Source organism: Ips typographus, linkage group LG6 (genome assembly GCF_016097725.1).
Source record: "Ips typographus isolate SLU linkage group LG6, UJ_Ityp_2.0, whole genome shotgun sequence".
Lineage (NCBI taxonomy): Eukaryota > Metazoa > Arthropoda > Insecta > Coleoptera > Curculionidae > Ips > Ips typographus.
In genome coordinates, this window is record NC_138427.1 from 11,166,388 (window position 1) to 11,185,509 (window position 19,122).

The window sequence follows — 19,122 nt, forward strand, 5'->3', positions numbered from 1 at the left end:
AAGTCACTTTCAACTTTTTTCTTTTGCATAAAATGTGATATCAAAAGACCAAACAGACCATCAATCAAACTTATTAAAGAGAAATCGCCCCTTCAGCGATTTATATAATCGTTCCTCGGTATCTCAATTGTTCCCTAATAATAACCGGAATAATTTCGACGATTTATGGACGCACCTTTTCTGGAGCATTCCTTTTTATTAACAATATCATAAATAAAAATTTTTCTTCCGCAGATGTCCACGACCATACGGGCTCCCTCCTCCAAGACAAAGCGAAATATATGAATTCCAGTAGAAATACGATTTGGAGGGATTATTTTTTGCTGTGCCTTAGTTTACTCCTCTTGGTGCGATAAATTTCCTGTTTGGTTTCGTGATCTGTAGCAAGTGTTGCTGAATGGTGGACCGGTTAATTTAGGGAATGTGTTTTAGTTCCGTGAACATTTCAAAACAACTGGCGCATAACATTGCCGGGCGTTTACAGCTGGTTATATTGTGGTGGCATTATGGCCTCGCTCATTGTATGTTTTTTGTTTTGTTCCACAATGGTTATTGTATAAATAGATGACAATCATAATCGTTTCAGTTGTGCAGTTTGAAAATTACACCTCGATTAAAATCTAAAATCTAAAATTTAAGTTGGGTTTACACAAAAGTTAAGTTTAACTTGGATGTAATTTCAGTTGGAATTATTGAAATGTTCACTGATCCCCACTTTAGTGCGTAAGTTCCTAAGCATATCATAACGTCAAAACAAATTATATATTGAATATTGTGAGTTTGTACATATGGGTATAAATAGTTGTGTTCTGTAACTACATTGTATTTATATAAATTATTATTGTGTACTGTAACATTCTTTTTTAGGTAATTCCAAGGTCTCTCTACTTAGCTATATTTGACGTGTTTACTTATTAAAGCAAGTACTTGCACAAAGTACTACAAAAAAGACTTATCATAATAGCTATAATACATTTTCATATCATATTGTACAGGTGTCATTTTGACCTAGTATAATGTAAATAAAGCTATGTTGAAGCCAGTTTTCTGTAACTTTCCCTTCACCAACAAGCCCAGATATGCTTTCTCCCTTAAAATATCCAAAGGAAAGTACATTACACAAGTTAGGTACCAAAACACTACGTCAATGTAATTAATTTATGTAAATTTTAAGCTGCAAAAGCATTGATTTTCGTTTTCTCGACCCTCACCTGCATCGCCTAGTAATAAAACGTTAATTTTCCTGCTGGCACGTTACAACATTTACCTTTATTGGCCAATAATATTCCTGGTTTATCGACAACTCGGCCAATTTTACCTTAAAATATTCCGCGTGGCGCTCTTGGGCTCTTAGTTGGGCGAGTTAGTGTTAGTTTCCCGACTAAACTTTCAAAGTATGTTCGATGATTGTCTTTTGAGAAGTGTTGCGCATGCAAATTAGAAAGTTTGGCAACGGTGTACAGTTGTTGCAAATTTTGCGATTTTATTAATTTTGAATTAAACTTTGATGTGCTGCCAACACTGCAAAATGCCACTATTAGAGAACCGGAGCGCGATTACATGGATTGTAAGTGTTGCCAAACTGGCGCAGAACAAGAACCCATTAAAAGTACTTGTTTATTTTGGTTTCCAATTTAATTGGAAATATGTATTGATTTTCTCAAGGTATTGAAATTCGTTGCACTTTAATGGTTCATCACTGAATGTTAAAACTTTATTCTGTTTTAATACTACCATTCAACGAATCCATATACAGGTATGGAATCTAACCTAACCTAAATTGCCAGTAAAACTCACTTGACAAAATGGCTGTTTTAAGAAAATTTTTGGAATCCCCATTAAATTTCCTATTCAACAGCATAAAAAACACTACTAGTTTTATTACAGTCAGGGAGAAAAGCGGTGTCAAAATTTGAACTACAAGAAACACAATTTGAAAGGACAGTCAGAGACAAAATCGCCTGTAGAACCCACTTGGAGTAAGAAAATGAAGTTTTAAGCACATTTTTGGAATCCCCATTAAATTTCCTTTTCAGTAACATAAAAAACACTACTAGTTTTAGTATAGTCAGGAAGAAAAGCGGTGTCAAAATTTGAACTAACAGAAACACAGTTTGAAAGGACAGTCAGAGACAAAATCGTCTCTAAAACCCACTTGGAGTAAGAAAATGACAGTTTTAAGTACATTTTTGGAATCCCCATTAAATTTCCTATTCAATAACATAAAAAACACTACTAGTTTTGGTACAGTCAAGGAGAAAAGCGATGTCAAAATTTGAACTAACAGAAACACAGTTTGAAAGGACAGTCAGAGACAAAATCGTCTCTAAAACCCACTTGGAGTAAGAAAATGACAGTTTTAAGTACATTTTTGGAATCCCCATTAAATTTCCTATTCAATAACATAAAAAAACATTACTAGTTTTGGTACAGTCAGGGAGAAAAGCGGTGTCAAAGTTTGAACTAACAGAAACACAGTTTGAAAGGACAGTCCAAGACAAAATTGCCAGTAAAACTCACTTGGAGTGACAAAATGCTACGCTTTTGGAAAATTAACAAAAATAAGTGATAATAATAATTTTGTAACTAACTTAGTTTGACAACACCTGCATATTTGGTTTGTTGTAAGCAATTTAGTTGTAAACTCAGTTTAGTTAAGATTACAAAAACGACAGTAAAAATTAAAAAATAATATTAGGTATATGACATACTTAATAAAAGTATTTCATAAAAGCTGTCAGAAAAAAGAATAATACACAGGGTGTTCCATTTAAAAAAGTCGAGATTGGTTAAGTTAAATTAGTCAAAGTATGTTTTAAAAAATTGAACGCCCTGTACCATCTAACGCTAGATAATTTTTTTTCTCGTCCCTGTAGAACGTTTGCACCAAATATGAATACTCTATACCTTTAAAAACAATGGCAATACAGACAATTTAGTAAAAACTAATATTTTGTTGAAAAAATTAAAATATTAGTAAAACTATTAGGTTTAAGTATATAACATTATTAACAAAAAAGTTTTAAAATTTCATAGAAAATCTAAAAATGTGTTCAAAAATAGGGGTTTTCTAATACTAGTAGTAGTACTTCTAACACAACTTCTAAAACTTTTGTATTTAACATTTTTTTGTATTTTTCTAATGAAATAATGAACTTGTGTTACTTTATCTAGTTAATACACATTTTTTAAACTTGGGAATAAAAAAAAACTCCTTACCTAGTGTGTACAAAAATGCACACTCTCTATTTTATTCAGAACATTTTTATTAAATTTATTTACCTTATAGGAGACAAACTACGTAATTTTTATTAATTTTTGATTGATAAAGTTTAGTAGAAACTATACTGAGTGACTTTATATAAAAAATATTTGAAACTATAACAATTGTGGCAGTTAGACTTTTTGGTACAAAATTGAAATTGTCGACGTGTTTTGATAAAATTATTCTCCAGCATGATTTTTGCTTGCATGAATCTGCCTTGTACAGAGTGTCTCAGAAAATGTATCAATTTGAAATCCACCTCGTATTTTCTTTAATCATTTCTTTATCATAGAATTGTTTTTTCAAAAAATATAAGCAACCCAATAAATTTGATATTTTTTTACGATATTTTAATATGTTTAAAAATGTGACAAAGTTGAAATCACACTTAACAATTTCTGTATACAAAAAGAGAAGAATATTTCCCAGTTTAATCTATCGAGAAATGTCACTTACATATTTTTGTTTCCTATAATGACTAGTATTCCTGATATAATACAAACTGATTCTGATAAGGAATTTTGACATTGATGGTCCTACCTTCAAATATCCCAAATTGCTGATAACTTTACCAAAACGTCGACTTTGCTCAAAACCATGCCCCCACATAATATTGCGGACAAAAATACAGAAAACTACTTTCAACTAGTTAATCTATGTCTACAAGTACAACTCTAAATCTTATTTAGTAAATGCTTAATTAAAGAAATATAGTTGATTATGTAAAGTAGTGGTTAGTAGTTTAAAACAAAATAGTCACACAATCTACAAGTTCAGTTACACTTTTTGAAAGTCACTAACCATTTTCTGCAAATTTACCTACTTGTAATGACTTCACAAAAAAAAACAGTATTAGTTTGTGGCAAAATTAGCACACAAAATAGTGTAATTATAACAGTAATAATAACTGCAACAAGATTAGTAAAGCAGAACGAAAATTAAATTCAAATAAGAACCTACTTTGTAAAAAATTATTTAACAATGTTTGATACAATCACAACCGGTGTTTTTCTTATTTTACATTTCTGCAACAAATCAGAGGCTTGAAAAGTATGAAATACTTGAATTTTGAGTCGATAACCTTAATTCAAAAAATTCCAACACCGAACAATGAGCGATTGAAGCGAAACAACGCCAATAAGCTTCACAAAGTCGATCGTTTGGAAATGATTGCCGCTGCTGCCGGTGCTGAATTGGGTCGCTTTCTTTAACAGTTTCTCCACTTTGTCTGTAACAATAAAGCTCTATGAAGCCTTTACTATAATAACAATTTTTCGATACCTTCACCTTTTCCATTATTTTCCGCGCGATAACTTAAATCGTCCACTTTATCATGGACAGCACCTGAAAGCAATACGATTTCAGTGTTATAGCCATATAACAGAAAAAACAGAAAAACATACTTTTATCTTTTATCGGAACGACCAAGTTGGTACGCGGTATCTCTGTAAAGTAAATTATTTCAGTTTCAACGTGACGATAAATCACAGACTTAACTGTAAACATTAATGGATCCTTCCATATCCCCTAAAGAATTCTTGGAGACGCATTTGTATATTCCAAAGTCGTCTTCGCCCAAATAGTTTATGGTGAGTTTCATGTGAACTTTGTAGTTGTCTCCAATGATTTCAGGAACAAACTTTGTACCTACACCACAAAGATTATATGAAAATAGAGTAAGATATTGCTTTGCAATGATAAAAACTCACTTTTTGGTATTACTCGTACAATTTTTTTAGATATTAAAAATACACTGTATTTTATTACTGCTTAAAAACTAGGTGGTGAGATTTTTTACACACTCTGTATAGAATGGCTTGTTTTTTGCAACAATGTGTTTGCCATATTTCCTAAAATATGTTAGCTGCTCCAAAAGCTTCATTTTGGAGACACAGAGTCTGAGAATTTTTTCTAGCAGAAGTCTCACCAAGCATTTTACAATGATAGGTTTGCTTATCAAAAATACAAGAAATGCTATTCTGGCTGATTGGCTTGCTTGATCACAATGTATTAAATTCCTGCCAAGTTTACATGTGCAGCATTTTAAGTAAATCTCAGCACAGTGGTTAGTTTGTGATTGGTCAAAAAAGCAGTTTTCAGCTTGCTGCTTTTTTTGGCCAATCATAACACTACGAAGAGTGTAAGATTTACGCAAATACTGCACATGTAAATTTGTATGCTAGTTATCAAATTTTGAATACAATAATACAATGAATTTCCTTAAACTTTCTGAATCAGACTTACTGTGAGGAATGATCTCTCCATTGTCTTTCGTCCAGTAGTTAATCGACTTAGGAAAGGCCTGACAGTGACACTCCAATGTAACTTTGTTTCCTTGATACTCCCCAATTAACTGGGACTGAATCCAAACGGACGGTGGAACTGAAAAAAAATGTTTTGCATTTCATTATAGCGCAACAAGAAAATGGAATAAATCGTGTATTTTTTTGCCAGCCAGTGATAATTGAATAGTGGGCAAATACCCGGAATCTTTCTATGTATAATGAGCAGAAAACGATTGATTCACTCTGCTCGGCTTTGATTTCATTACGCAAACCAATTTCAAACAGGATTTTCCATTAAATCGTTCCAAGAAATCGGGAAAATTCCTTAAAGAGGTTTTGAATAAATTTGTCCCCAGTAAATCAATTTGTGTGGGTTAGTCGCAATTATAGATTTGACCATTAACCGGTACTGGATGTTGTTTTATTTACTTTGATAAGCTTGAAACTGGAAAAGTTGGCTCAACTTAATTAGCTGGTTTGCATTTTAACTGAAGCTTTCCATCTCTTGTATACACTGTATATAAAGTTGCTTAAATTGAATACTCCATTCAGGATTTTCTTTATAAAACTCGAAAGTTTACTAAAGTAATTTAATTATATTTGAAACAAATTTTGCTTTATGGACAAGTCATTAAATAAACTCATGGTTTGTGCAGTATTTGTTTGTAGATTGGTTAAGAAAGCAGCTTTTATCAGGTTCTTTGGTATAAAAATTATGGAACCTTTTCGGAACAAAAAAAAGGTTCAAAGTGGTTATTTTACCTAATTTAAGGTCTTTTGGAATAAATAAACCTTTTGCTGTGCATTAAAACCCTATCCACCGTAATGACATTTACGCAAATACTGTTAAGTCCTCATGTGCAGTATTTGCGTAAATCACAGGCCTGTACGCAGTTTGCAACACATTTTAGCTTGCTGCTGTGTTTTAGCAATCACAAACTATACCCACTGTGCTAAGATTTTCGTAAATGTTAACTTAGCATCAAACTGGATGACTTTGCATATTTAAGATTCTTGAAAAACCCAGATTAATTATGGACTGAATTATATTTGTTTGTCTACTGAAAGATTCTAATTACTAAATACAACATTGAAGCCGCGTCTCCATTCGTTCAATTTGAAATTCCAATTTGCTGTTCGAGTTTCGATTTCCGAATGCGCGTCTCTAAGAAGAATGCACAATGCTTCAATTCGGAAAATAAATTTGATGAGTCTGTATTGTTAAAACTTCCATAACGCTTTAGAAACTAGTATTTCATTTATAAAACTCTTGAAAAGAAATGTAATTAAGTAACTTTACCGTAAAGTAAACGTGAGGATTATGATCTATGATTAAATTAAGCCTTCTAATCATTTTTGTTTGGTATTATCATAACAACAAAGTTTTAATTCTGTTAGAAATAATTAAAAACTGCTACGTGTACTTAAAAAATTAAAACAACAAAACGTAGTTTTATCTACTTACACTGAATCAACAGCGATATCCTTTTGCTGACTGATGGTGGAATTCCATTAGAGGCTATGCAAAGATACGTCCCCATTCTCTCCCGTTTCACTTTGGTTAGGTTCAGCGTCTCTCCCGTTACGTTTGACACTATGTCACGAAACAAGATTATCACATGTAGTTGCTTAAAACCCAGTCTCTAATAGCCCAAGTGAATAATCGTACCCGAACGAAACATTCAGGTATTTTGTGAAAATTTTAAAACGAGGCTACTCGGTTCCGTATTCCCCCTGTGAACTGTCCCATTTCATTAAAAGAAAAGAGAACAAACGCGCTATTGTGGAACTAACTTTAATTCCCACCTCTGCAATAAAGAGTTGTTTTTGTTAGAGCATTGAGGCCAGAATTAAATTGAACATATTTCGATTATAGTTGTATACAATGTTAGTCCCCGGATGGTTTTTGGTTAATTGTTAGTTAGTGGAACACATTATAATAATGATCCATTTCCGTCTAAAATTTAGCTGCTGCTTTTATTTTTTGATGCTCTATTCAAATTCAGGCTCTTCTAATATAGTCCATTAACTCGCACGAATGTTGTAGAGGAAATAAATTAAACAGACGGTCAGTCAAGAATTTTAACGGTGTCTGTATAAGGTTTGCACATTTTAGCGTCATAAATTTATTTGATTAATTTGTTTTGAAAACTCGCGTCCCTTATCACTCTATAAATTGGCAATTCAAAAGGCGCTTACCCTCCGATCCATTGGCAAGCTGAATAAGCAAACCGTCTTCTCTTTTCCAAGTAATCGTTGGTTCTGGAGATCCAGTGGCGGCGCATCGAAGGGACACATTACTGTTTTCGTCAATTACCATATCGGCACTGGTGGGATAATCCAAAATGTCGGGGGGCACTGAAACAGGAAGCGCTACACTTCAATCAAGCTATTGTTGCTTTTTGTACATTAAAGCTTTAGTAGAAATTTTGACTTAAAAGATATTAGTTGAACACCCAGTACAGGTTCACTTGACCTCTCCGAGCCTGGAGATAATCAATTGTAGCATCTCCTATACAGACCTTCAATGATTTGCCATTGAGGAAACCCGATCTCTAATGCAAGGGGTCCCTAATAAATTTCGAGCAACGCCCGGAATTGGAAACATGCACTGTTGTCAACTCAGCAGTAAATTCCTTTGCGAATACTGGCCAGTTTGAGTTTCTAGCACTTCAAAGGAATCACCTAAATGCGATATGCAAATGGTTTCTCATTGTACGATGGTTTACCCCAAATTTGAAGCCAACTTCAAGGTGAATCTGTTCAACGTTTAATGCGAAACACACGGCAGTTTAATTGAAATTTCAAAGGGCTAACGAAAATAAGCTCTATTCAGTGACTTCTGACTGTTACATGACATGTCTTCTTAATTTATTAAAGAATATGTGTTTTATAACTTGATAGTACCAATTAATATCAGTTTGACGATTCAATAAATGTTAGATTATTTTGTTTATTTATTTTTTCTAAAAAGTAACAGAGGCCTCTAGGACAATTTTGAAAGTATCATAGAATTTTAAATGCTATTAGAAACCTTCTAATAAATTTCAGAGACCTCTACAAGTGTTCTAACTCTTCTAGGTCTATAATTTATTATACTTACCAACAACGTTCAAATATCCTACTTGGCTTTTCATTGGATCGGTGTTGATTTGACACATGTACCATCCTTTATCCGATTCTTGCACATCTCTGAGATGTAAATACCAGATTTTTTGTTCTACATGGGTGACGGCTATTCTGTGATTTTTGGTGATCACGTGAACTTGGATGGTTAGAATTGTCTGGGTGTCTACTCTTAACCAGGCAACCTAAAAATGTTTGAAATTGAAAAACTGTTTTAGTGTTGTTATTTTAGTTTTTAATCAAACATCTCGCTTATTTTAAATAAATTTTGTATTTAATTCTAGATATTTAATTATACGTAAAAATGGGACTTTTGAGTAAAGTGGTGGGTTTTGCAAAACCCAAAACCATCATCCCCTTCACTTACATCATAGAAAATTTAATTATATAAGCTTGCTCACAAGCCATTTTTTCCAAATTTAATTACGACAATATGCAACTGCCAAATCCAGAATTATTTTGTATTAATTTTGTATTAAAACGATCAAAATTGTTCAGTTAGGGTTTTAACTCCAGTGAACATTCAAACTAATCCGTTTAATGCTTTAACTGAGATTGGGAAGCTTAACGCCAGTTAACAATGTATGTTGAAAACTGGCTTTATAGTGATCTTCTCTAAAATTGACTCTACAATTACCCAGAAAAATATATAGATCCACTGGACAGAAGTAAAAAATGTCACGTGAACTTTCAGCCAATGAAACGCAGCAAAAGCCTCCCAGACTTACAAGACATCTGCAATCTTCTGTTCTTGACAATTCATTTTTATATGCCTTTCCGACGTAAATGTATAATCTTCATAAGCCTATTTATGTAAAGAGCAAATTAAAACAATTAGGTTAGGTTTGGAAAAAAAGTGATCATGATACACTCCAGAATTATGATATTTTTTAATCCGGTCGAATTTCTGGCAAAGAAATGGTTAAAATGTTAAATTTTAGGTCTAACTCTGTTAATTTTCGAGATATCAAATAACCGACTGCACCAGCTTCTTTTCCGAGAAATTCTAACACAAAATGACACCGAGACGTCAACTATAACTTGACAAATAAAAAAGTTGTATTTTTTGACGGTTCCAGGCCGCCATTTTGAATTTTCTGTCAAAATATTGACATGCATTTCATTTTAAAGAAAATTTCACGTAGTTTATCACCTTAAAATCACATATTTTGTGACACTCGTTGCTTTGACCCTAAATTACTCCCTTACTTGACAAAATACGTAAAAATGTCATAGAAAACCAAAGATAGATCAGATTTCAAGGTTTCCAAAAATATCCCCCCATGAGTTGATTGATAACTCCGTTTGGACGCTAGAGGGCGTCAAATTTCCTTTACCATAATATCACATATTATATTGTAAATATTTTTTAGCCCGATTTCATGCATCTCTTAATTGTTTTGCTTGACAAATTTCATTCTGAAAAGTTTGAACTAAACTACAAAATAAATTTGTCCAGGTCTGAGTTGTTCAAGCATTTCAAACGCAGTCAATATTTTTCTTTTCCGCTTGCCAGCTAGGCAAAACTTTTAATTGAAATTATCCTTACAGCGAACCTATTGACGTAGAAAGGAGTCTATTTAACTGATGGCGGGTTGTACATAATTAAGTGTTCCAGCGGAATAAGCTGTTTCTACACAAATTTCAGTTTTATTAAAACTTTTTAATTCGCTTTTAACAACTTTTGCGCCGGTCATACTATGCGGAATCGCATTTAAAAGTTAGCTCAAGAGGTCACGTGAGGGTCTAAAACTATTCATTAACACCACTTGAATTGTGCAGCACGAAACCGCACAACTTCTAATTTACGGCTCTCTATTTGTCTGAAGTAAATTTCCGCAAAAGCTACTGTTCCACTATTAATAAATATAAATTGGGACACTTTATTTTGCGGTAATTTTGTGTCGGATTTTCCTTGGGGGTATTTAATTTCCATGCAACTAGCAAAATGGCAAAAACAAACTGGTTCACTGTTTATCTATCTACGAACTACACGAAGAGCGGCAAAAAAACCAATTACCTAACGTAAACGAGTAAAATCCCCGGTGGGCCAGTTCATTTCAGTGAAACGTTACCGAATTGAGTATCTCAAATCAAATATTACAAAAGTAATCAACGCGGCTTCAACGTGTAACGTTACGTTTTAATGAAGCTAATGACATATTGCAAACGTCCCTTGCTTATTCAAGCACTCAATCAACGCTTCCACGGCTTACAAATTAGAAATTCGAAATGATGAAGACATCAAATTCGCAAATGTCGGACGGGCAAAAGCGTGCAGTAAAATGCTCTGATTGCACGCCATAACTCGGCACGGCTCTATCGTCAACGTAATTACCACGGTAATTATGAAACCTGCTTTGATAAATACGTTAACTTAGCGCTGTCTTAATTTGAATGATTATCTTATCGCTATTTAAAATTTGTTTTAACAAATAGTCATTAGTTTTCTGGCAATTTTTTTTTGTGCAGATGTAAAGATATAAAACAGAGTCCGGATTAAAAAGCACTAAAACCTTGAAAAAAACCGCTTAAAAAACTTATTTTCCTCAAAAAGCACAAAACTCTTTCAAAGATACACATTTTTTTACTTGTTTTTGTGAGTTCAAGTTATAAAAAATTTATGAAGCTTTTAACCTGCTTTAGAAAAATTTAGACTGTTTCAAAAAATTTCAATTTTTTTTTAACTACTTAAGTAGCATTTGGACAGTTTAAAGAGCATATTGCAGTTTCTCAAATGCCTCATCATTTGGAATTGCCTCATCATTATCCATGCCTGCTTCATTTGGAATTGAATTGCATGAATGCATAAAGAAATCTAGAATTTTTCGCTTCTAGACTGTTTTGAAATCTTTTGGGGGCATCTAGACTAGTTGAAGAGCATTTGGAAACTTTTAGACTGTTTTGGAAAGCTTTCGAATGCATTTTAGGGCTCCCGTAGTGTTTTAAAACCTTTTTAAACTACTTGAGGAGTATTTGAAAGGATTTTAGATAGTTTAAAGAATGCTTTAGGGGCATTTGTAAATTTTTAGACAGTTCTAGAATTTTTTGGAGGCTTCTAGAGCACAGTTTAAGAGCACTTGGTATCTTTAAGACTGTTCTAAAAGCATTTGGAAACTTCTAGATTGTTTTGAAAGGCTTCCGACTGTTTTAAAAGCATTTTGGAATTTCTGTAGTGTTTAGAAATTTTTTAGACTAATTTAGGAGCATTGAATGTTCTCGACTGCTTTTAAGGCTGCTCTAAAAGCATACGGAAACTTATAGACTGTCTTGAAATGTTTTGAGAGCTTCTAGACTCTTTTAAAAGCTTTTGGAAGGCTTTCGACTGCTTTAGAAGCATTTTGGAGTTTCTGTAGTAATTTGAAATCTTTTTAGACTACTTTAGGAACATTTGGAAGGTTTCTGGAAAGTTTAGAAAGCATTGAAAGTTTTGGACTGCTTTTAAAGCATTTGAAAACTTATGGACGGTTCTACAAACTTATGAAAGCTTTTAAAATGCTTTGAAATATTTTGAGAGGTTCTAAACTAATTGAAAACCATTTGGATGCTTTTAGAGTGTTCTAAAAGCTTTTCGATGTTTCTAGACTGTTTTGAAAGGTTTTCGACTGCTTGAGAATCATTTTGGAGCTCCGGTAGTGTTTTAAAACTTTTTAAGCTACTTGAGGAGTATTTAAAAGGTTTTTATACAGTTTAAAGAGCATACTGAAGGTTCTGGAATGCTTTAGAGGCAATTGGAAATGCTTAGACAGTTCTAGAATTTTTTGGAAGCTTCTAAACTGTTTTGATATATTTTGGGAGCTTCTAGACTAGTTGAAGAGCATTTGAAATCTTTTAGACTGTTCTAAAAATTTTGGACACTTCTAGATTGTTTTGAAAGGCTTCCGACTGTTTTAGAAGCATTTTAAAGTTTCAGTAGTATTTTGAAATCTTTTTAGACTACTTTAAGAGCATTTGGAAGGTTTCTGGAGAGTGGAAAAAGCATTGTAGGTTTTGGACTACTTGTAAAGCATTTGAAAACTTATGGACTGTTCTACAAATTTATGGAAGCTTTTAAACTACCTTAGAAGCTTTTAGACTGCCTTGAAATCTTTTGAGAGCTTCTATTGATAATTTGAAAGCTTTTAGGCTGTTTTGTAAGCTTTTGCAAGGCATTTTGGAGCTTCTATAATGTTTTGGAATGTATGTACATTTTTTTAGTCTAATCCAAGGCATTTGGAAATTATTTGGTTTAAATTTGTAAATTAATACTTACTCATTTTGCAACAGATAATTGGTATGTTTTTGTCTCCCAGAAGCCTTCAATATCTCAGTATATCTATTGCAATTGTAACTTAACCTATACAAAATAAAACCATACAAAAAAATAGCAGCAAATAAGCACAAAAACTAAATTAACCAGAAAAATCTGTCAAATGACGTGTTTTGGCGTTGACATTAGATGTCAAAGGTTGGTTGCTTTTATTATTTACAAAAAGCAAAATTTTGAGGTTATTCCAGGTAATTTGTTTGTCTGTTTATGGATAAGTCCATTATAACGGTTAAAACCAGACAAACCGGTACCGATAATCACAATTTTTTAATAAATTACAACCAACTCTCAAAGATAAACACAATGAAATTTTGATGATTTGAGTGGTTTATGGCTTTCCCACCCAGAACGGTGTAAAATCTACCTCTTTACGGCAAAAAACCTTACAAACTTTCCCTTCAACATGAACTACATATCGAACGAATTTAGAGCTCATTTTTCGTTACTTCGACAGTATCAAAGTGAACTTTTTGACCCATCCACTAGCAACTGAATAGTGCATCCAAAATATAATAAATCCGAATGGGGTTATTGATACTGAATTTTCGAGTGGCAGCCAGCATTATTTGCCCCCTCTTGCAGACATTTCATTTTTCATATGTCGCCCTCGGATATATTCAAAGGTTGACACACATGGCAAAGTTCGCAAATCAGCTTTTTCGATAGTAACTGGCGAAGCTCGATCGATCATCTCCTACTTTCGGCCTGTCTATTTGTGAGGTACGAGGTATGATATACAGTTTCAGATCGGGAAGGAGGTAATGGAGTTCGATTCAACAGTTTTGGGGTTTTATATAAAAAAATAGGTAGAGTGTGTAGGGAGTAACATAAATCCTGATGGGGGAATAATAGCTCGCTTTATTCAACAGTTTGAAACTCGTTTCCTTCATCACTCTCTAAAAAAATAGGCAGCCAGGAGAAAAACTTGTAATACGTTAAAAGTGATTTAAGTTGCACTAACTAGTTGCACAGGGTTTTTATTATTAACTTATCACACTAGACATTTCTGTATGTAAAGGTCGTTTACGTGAAATAAATCGTTAAAAGGAAATAATAGTTAAATTTATTACCGCCTATCACAAACACAAAAAGACTTGAACGAAAATTTCTTGGAGGAAAGTATTGATTTAAAGTGTTTTCAGCTAAGCGGTGTAAATTTAAGAAAAACGTTATTTTTCACACCCGGGACGAAAAGAGTAATTATTCCCCGACACGGCGTTGAAAACTCAAAGATTAATTGCCTATTGGTGTGGGATGACGTGGCAAATGGAAAGCACTCAGCCGCAAGATTAAATCTTATTTTAACTTTACACTTTGTCTATCAAAAGGATTTGGTGGGACACATTTATCCGGTTGTTATCGTATTAATTTGACGACGATCCCAAGAATAATTTTGGGTTCGTTTATGGTAATCGCGGTCCAGCCATTAACCCTTTTTAGAGAATTGAATTGGCTGATGAATGAGGCTCGTCTTTGTTTCATTTGTTTGACAGTTCAACGTGAAAACTGGCCAACGATAATTAAATTGAGCGAGGGCTGGCTTAATCATATTCGGTCAGTAAATTTCTATTATGTGCTCAACTGTTAACGCTTCAATACTTGGTCACTGTTGTGTGGGATTTGGAATTGGGAAACTACTACGTGACATAATAATCCCTCGTGCACCACCTTGACCGCTCATGCTTTACAATTTAATCGAACCAAACAGAATTCAATTTAATGGGATATTTTCCCTGAAAGTTAGAAAGGACTCGATCACCCTGCAGAAATTAGTTGTTCCAAGCTCAAACTATTTCTAGTTTCCTGTGATCTTTCTGAGTTGACGTGTATGTTGGCATTAAGTTTCCAACTGTGGAAATTCCAAAACTAATATACCGGGTTCTATTACTTTGCTGTACTAACAGCCCCACAAGCTAATTAATATGTATTATAAACAAGTTTGAAGGTAAAGAGAAGAACAATATCAACAAGTTTCAAATTTCATAAAAGAAACGTTTTTGGCTTTAAATTTAATTTATCCAAGCCCCTCTGCTTTGTATGGGTGATTTTGGTTAGATTTTGGTAGTTACACCTTTTTCTGGTCCTTAGAATTGAAGCATCTTTGGTCTTACAGTGGGTATATGATTATTTTATTCAGATTTGTGTCAGGTAATTACCAAGGTATTCTCCAAAGTGGTCAGTTAAATATTTGGTGACTTGGGTGTCTCAAATTCGATGGTTTTACTGTTTTACGAGGTATCTCCAAAACTAGCATAGTTAGAGCAATGTGATTTTCCCGAACCTGTGCTCGATTTTTGTGAAAGGAACTATGGAGTAGTTGTATGGAGTTGTGTGTGTAGTAGTAATTTATAAATATTTTTGCAGATTTTGAAGACAATTATTTCGTGTCTTTCAAATTGTCTTCTTAGTCAGTGGAAGTATTACAAAAGGTTATCAAACGGTTTTTGCAGGCCAGAAACACCAAAATACCAAAACGGCATTAGTGGATCCTTTAAAATGGCTTGAAAACTGTTTTCAGTTGCTTAGGTTCTGAAGGTTAAAAGAAAAATTGCCCTTTAGCGACCAAACGGTTTAACCTACCAATCAGTGTTGTCATATCTTTAGAAAGTCCATTTCATTGGCTATATATTGACGTACAAAAGTTTATGCAGGGTGTCCCACGACGAAAGACATCGATTGATATTGGAAAAAGTATAAATAGGAGAGTTTTGAAAATTTGGCAGGATACTGATGTGGGCATGCCCAATTTAACTAAAATATTTTATTTATTTTATTATTTATTTTCCGTTTATACCGGAAGTCTATCACAACTTTATTATTTTAACTAGTACACCCTATATATTATTACATATTTGGATTCCTCACAAAATTCTGACCAACTTTTGTGTACAATGCCCATCTCTAGCCGTTTTCGATTGGCTGTGACTTGCACAGCCTCACAACTCTCCCAAAATTGTAATTTTATCCTAAACATGGAACATCCTAGTAATCCCAGTGGAATACAAAAAAAAAATATAATTAACACAGTAAAACTTTAAAAAAACCTACAAGTTCATTATGGACTAATTTCCTCACTCTCTGTATTCCATGTTTCTACTTGTGTATGCAAAGAGAGACGTATTTTATAAAAATTGCAACCTGCCCTGGGTTAAGTGCTAATGGAAATTTCGTTCCAACTACGTGAATCCAATAATTTAGAATAACATTTCCCTATAATCTGGAGCACGAGCTTTTCCACAAAGCTGTTATCTCTGTAGCACAGCTTGGGAAATTTTCAGTTTTTTGTTTCATGCATGGTACCCGTTTAGTGTTGTTTGAAAAAAAGCGTCTAGGATTTGCCGCCATAAGTCTCGAGCGGCATTTAATTTGCGAAAAGAGATAAAGTCGTCCTTTAGAATTACCAAAAAAGCGAAAAATGGAAATTTTACAAGCCGCTAATCTTTTCGGCGCTATAATGTGGCAGTCTCAATTTAACGGATAAATAAATTCGTTTTAATGGCTTACCTTAAAACCATTTAGATTTTCCACGACACATTCCAAAATGGCCTCCCTGCCAATCGGTACTGTAACGTTTGCTATAGGTTGAACGAACATGGGCCCCTCTGCAACATACGAAAATATTTTTTAGCTTTATTCCGAAGATATATATTTCACCTGACGTGGTGTATATTTATGTAACTTTCTCGCAAAAGGCTTCCAATTTATCCAAATGGAAATATAGTAAGGTAGAGAAATACAGGTAACCCCAAACTTGCGAGAGCATTCATTTCAAGAAACCTCAAAGGGCAAAGTATGGAGATTTACTGTTACAATTTCCTCAAGTAAGGAAGTTAAATAAACCTCCATTTTAGTTTCAAACCACACTCGATCAATAATTATTTAGTTTAGCAAGGAAAAATAATTAAAACTCCAAAAATGGATTAAAAACATCGTTTCGAAAACTGTTCAATTTTTAATCCCGTCCCTAGTTTATCAATTTCATTCCAGTTCCCTTTTTAAAGGAAAACTAATTTAGATAAAAGGCTTTTAAGGGTATGGAATCGTTTCTCGATTTAATTTACCTTTACGTTTTCACAAAGCTCGATGCTCATTTCGGAATAGTTATTGCTTTAAAGGATTTTCTGATAAAAATGTAATGATTTCCATGAAATGTAATTATTATATATCTTGAGGGAGGCTTTGATGAAAAGAGGGCTTTCCACGAAGATCTTTAGTAAAGGGACATGTTTGTTAGACGGAATTTAATTAAGAGGAGGAAATTGAACCGAAACTTCGACCCGAGTTTTGTCAAAAGTTACTGGGACAACAAATTTTTGAACTTGATGTAATTAGATTGATTAAATTAAGGTTTATGGAAAATATGAAATATGATAATTTAATTTTTTGTGTACAGCAGTTATTTATCCAAAGTTCAATTTTGTGTAATGTTAATAAATCAGTCAACTTGTATTCTTTAAACTTTTTCAAAAATAAAAAAATTTAAAATAGCGTTTTTTGCGCTTGTTTCACCTAATTTAAGGTCCTTTGGTATAATTATACCCTTTGCTCTGCATTGGAACCCTTATGGAGAAAAATTGCACTTTTTACCAAAACTGTCATTTGTATTGTATTTTTGATAGGTTATAACTTTTTTATTTGAATTCCTATAAATTTCGTTAAACCGCTATTATAAAAAGGATACAAAAATACTACAAAATGAGCCAAAACTCGCCTCTCTAGCTCCTGACGTTACCGAGATATTGAATTTCAAAAATTACTTAAAAAATACCTAAACTATTCGTGTCAAGCAGGAAAATATTAAGAATAGGTACATTAAAAAAAGATAACAGTCTTCACTTTACATACATTATAGAAACTACTGTTGAATTTATGTCAGCTCCCTGTAACGTCTATTTAATGTAAATTGGATGTGCATGCTATAACATCTCGCTTCGAACGGGATATTATGTTTAGTAGCGGATAACTATGTCAGACAGTAGGGTTTTGCACCCTAACATTCAATAAACCGATCGAGAGGTTAGTTTACATCTTGACATTTAATTCTGCAACGGCGAATGCAGGTTTGACAGCACATAAATCATCGCCAGTTTGTTATCCAGATAATATGGATGTAGAAACCAGTATATCAGTTAACATACTGTCACGAATAGAAATTCGTATTATTTAAAAGATTCATTAAATTAAAGCAGATATTTGAAGATGACAAAATTATAAAATGCACGATGCAAGGTAATTTGGTCTAAATAAGGCTCGACATCCATTAGTAAGAGAGACGGTCAGAGACTCCGTCTCGTGCCACACCAATATAGACCGGGTTCGTAAATTATTGAAATAGTAAATCATTCTTAAATTAAAATAATCGCAAATGCCAGACCCTTCAGAAAGCTGCCCTCATTGTCTAACAAATGTAAGTATTTTGTACATGTAAAAAGTATTGTTTAAAGTGTTACTTTTGGGGATTATGTGTAAACGATTTATTCCGATTTACTTAACTAATAAACTGACCATTTTGTCATTTACTTTTAACTGCTATTTAGTTATTAAATTATATTTTTGTACCAGGTGGTTTGATTTTACCTCTGAAACAAGATCTTGGTAAAGGCGTTTATTAAAGTAACAATTTTTTCAGTATTTTTATACAAATTTTACAAATTTACTGTAATAACGACTAACAAACATGAAATAGATTGTCTGGAACGTTCCACACAATTCGGATAAGTGAATCGGTGTAATTCAATGCACATAGCTAATCTGAACGAATGCTCTGAAATCCTTCCTACTATTTTATGTTTCATTCCGAAAAGCTCTCTGGCATCACGAAGCTTTACAAATGGAAACACAAATGTATTCGGACAGCAGATAGTAAAGCCCGTATTCCATCGCAAATGCGATGTTAAAAATTTAGATGCAATATTGCAGCAGCTTTTTATTACCAATTTTGGAAAGTGCAGTAATTTACTAGTTAGCTTGGATATATCGATCCGGTACTGTTAATAGTGAATGCCCTTAGACTGGGAACGGTAAATGTAAAGCTGGGGAGGTTCGGAAAAACTTATTTATCCTGATAGATTGCCGAACAGGGAGTTTTATTTCCCTTTTGCTTTTTCGTAATTAATCAAAACTTGAGCGGATACTAA

The 19,122-nt window shown here is 33.3% G+C and overlaps 2 protein-coding genes across 4 annotated transcripts in view; one reads left to right on the plus strand and one right to left on the minus strand.

Moving 5' to 3' along the window:
• LOC145730741 (neurotrimin-like) overlaps positions 1–1,043 on the plus strand; it is a 34,573-nt gene extending 33,530 nt beyond the window's left edge. Inside the window, exon 9 of the mRNA XM_081982096.1 lies at positions 235–1,043. Coding sequence (XP_081838222.1) covers positions 235–356 — 122 coding nt within the window. The 3' untranslated portion in view covers positions 357–1,043. The remainder of the gene's footprint in view (positions 1–234) is intronic.
• Positions 1,044–3,215: 2,172 nt separating this feature from the next.
• The window catches only part of LOC145730740 (protein CEPU-1-like), a 44,045-nt gene continuing 28,138 nt past the window's right edge, over positions 3,216–19,122 (minus strand). For 2 of the 3 annotated variants that reach the window (XM_081982095.1, XM_081982093.1), the window contains exons 2-10: positions 16,490–16,587; positions 8,654–8,861; positions 7,750–7,923; positions 7,016–7,144; positions 5,510–5,647; positions 4,763–4,912; positions 4,669–4,710; positions 4,553–4,609; positions 3,216–4,493 (exon numbers count right to left, since the gene is read on the minus strand). In XM_081982095.1, coding sequence (XP_081838221.1) covers positions 4,348–4,493; positions 4,553–4,609; positions 4,669–4,710; positions 4,763–4,912; positions 5,510–5,647; positions 7,016–7,144; positions 7,750–7,923; positions 8,654–8,861; positions 16,490–16,579 — 1,134 coding nt within the window. In that variant the 5' untranslated portion in view covers positions 16,580–16,587 and the 3' untranslated portion in view covers positions 3,216–4,347. The remainder of the gene's footprint in view (positions 4,494–4,552; positions 4,610–4,668; positions 4,711–4,762; positions 4,913–5,509; positions 5,648–7,015; positions 7,145–7,749; positions 7,924–8,653; positions 8,862–16,489; positions 16,588–19,122) is intronic. The other variant, XM_081982094.1, reaches the window with a different exon arrangement.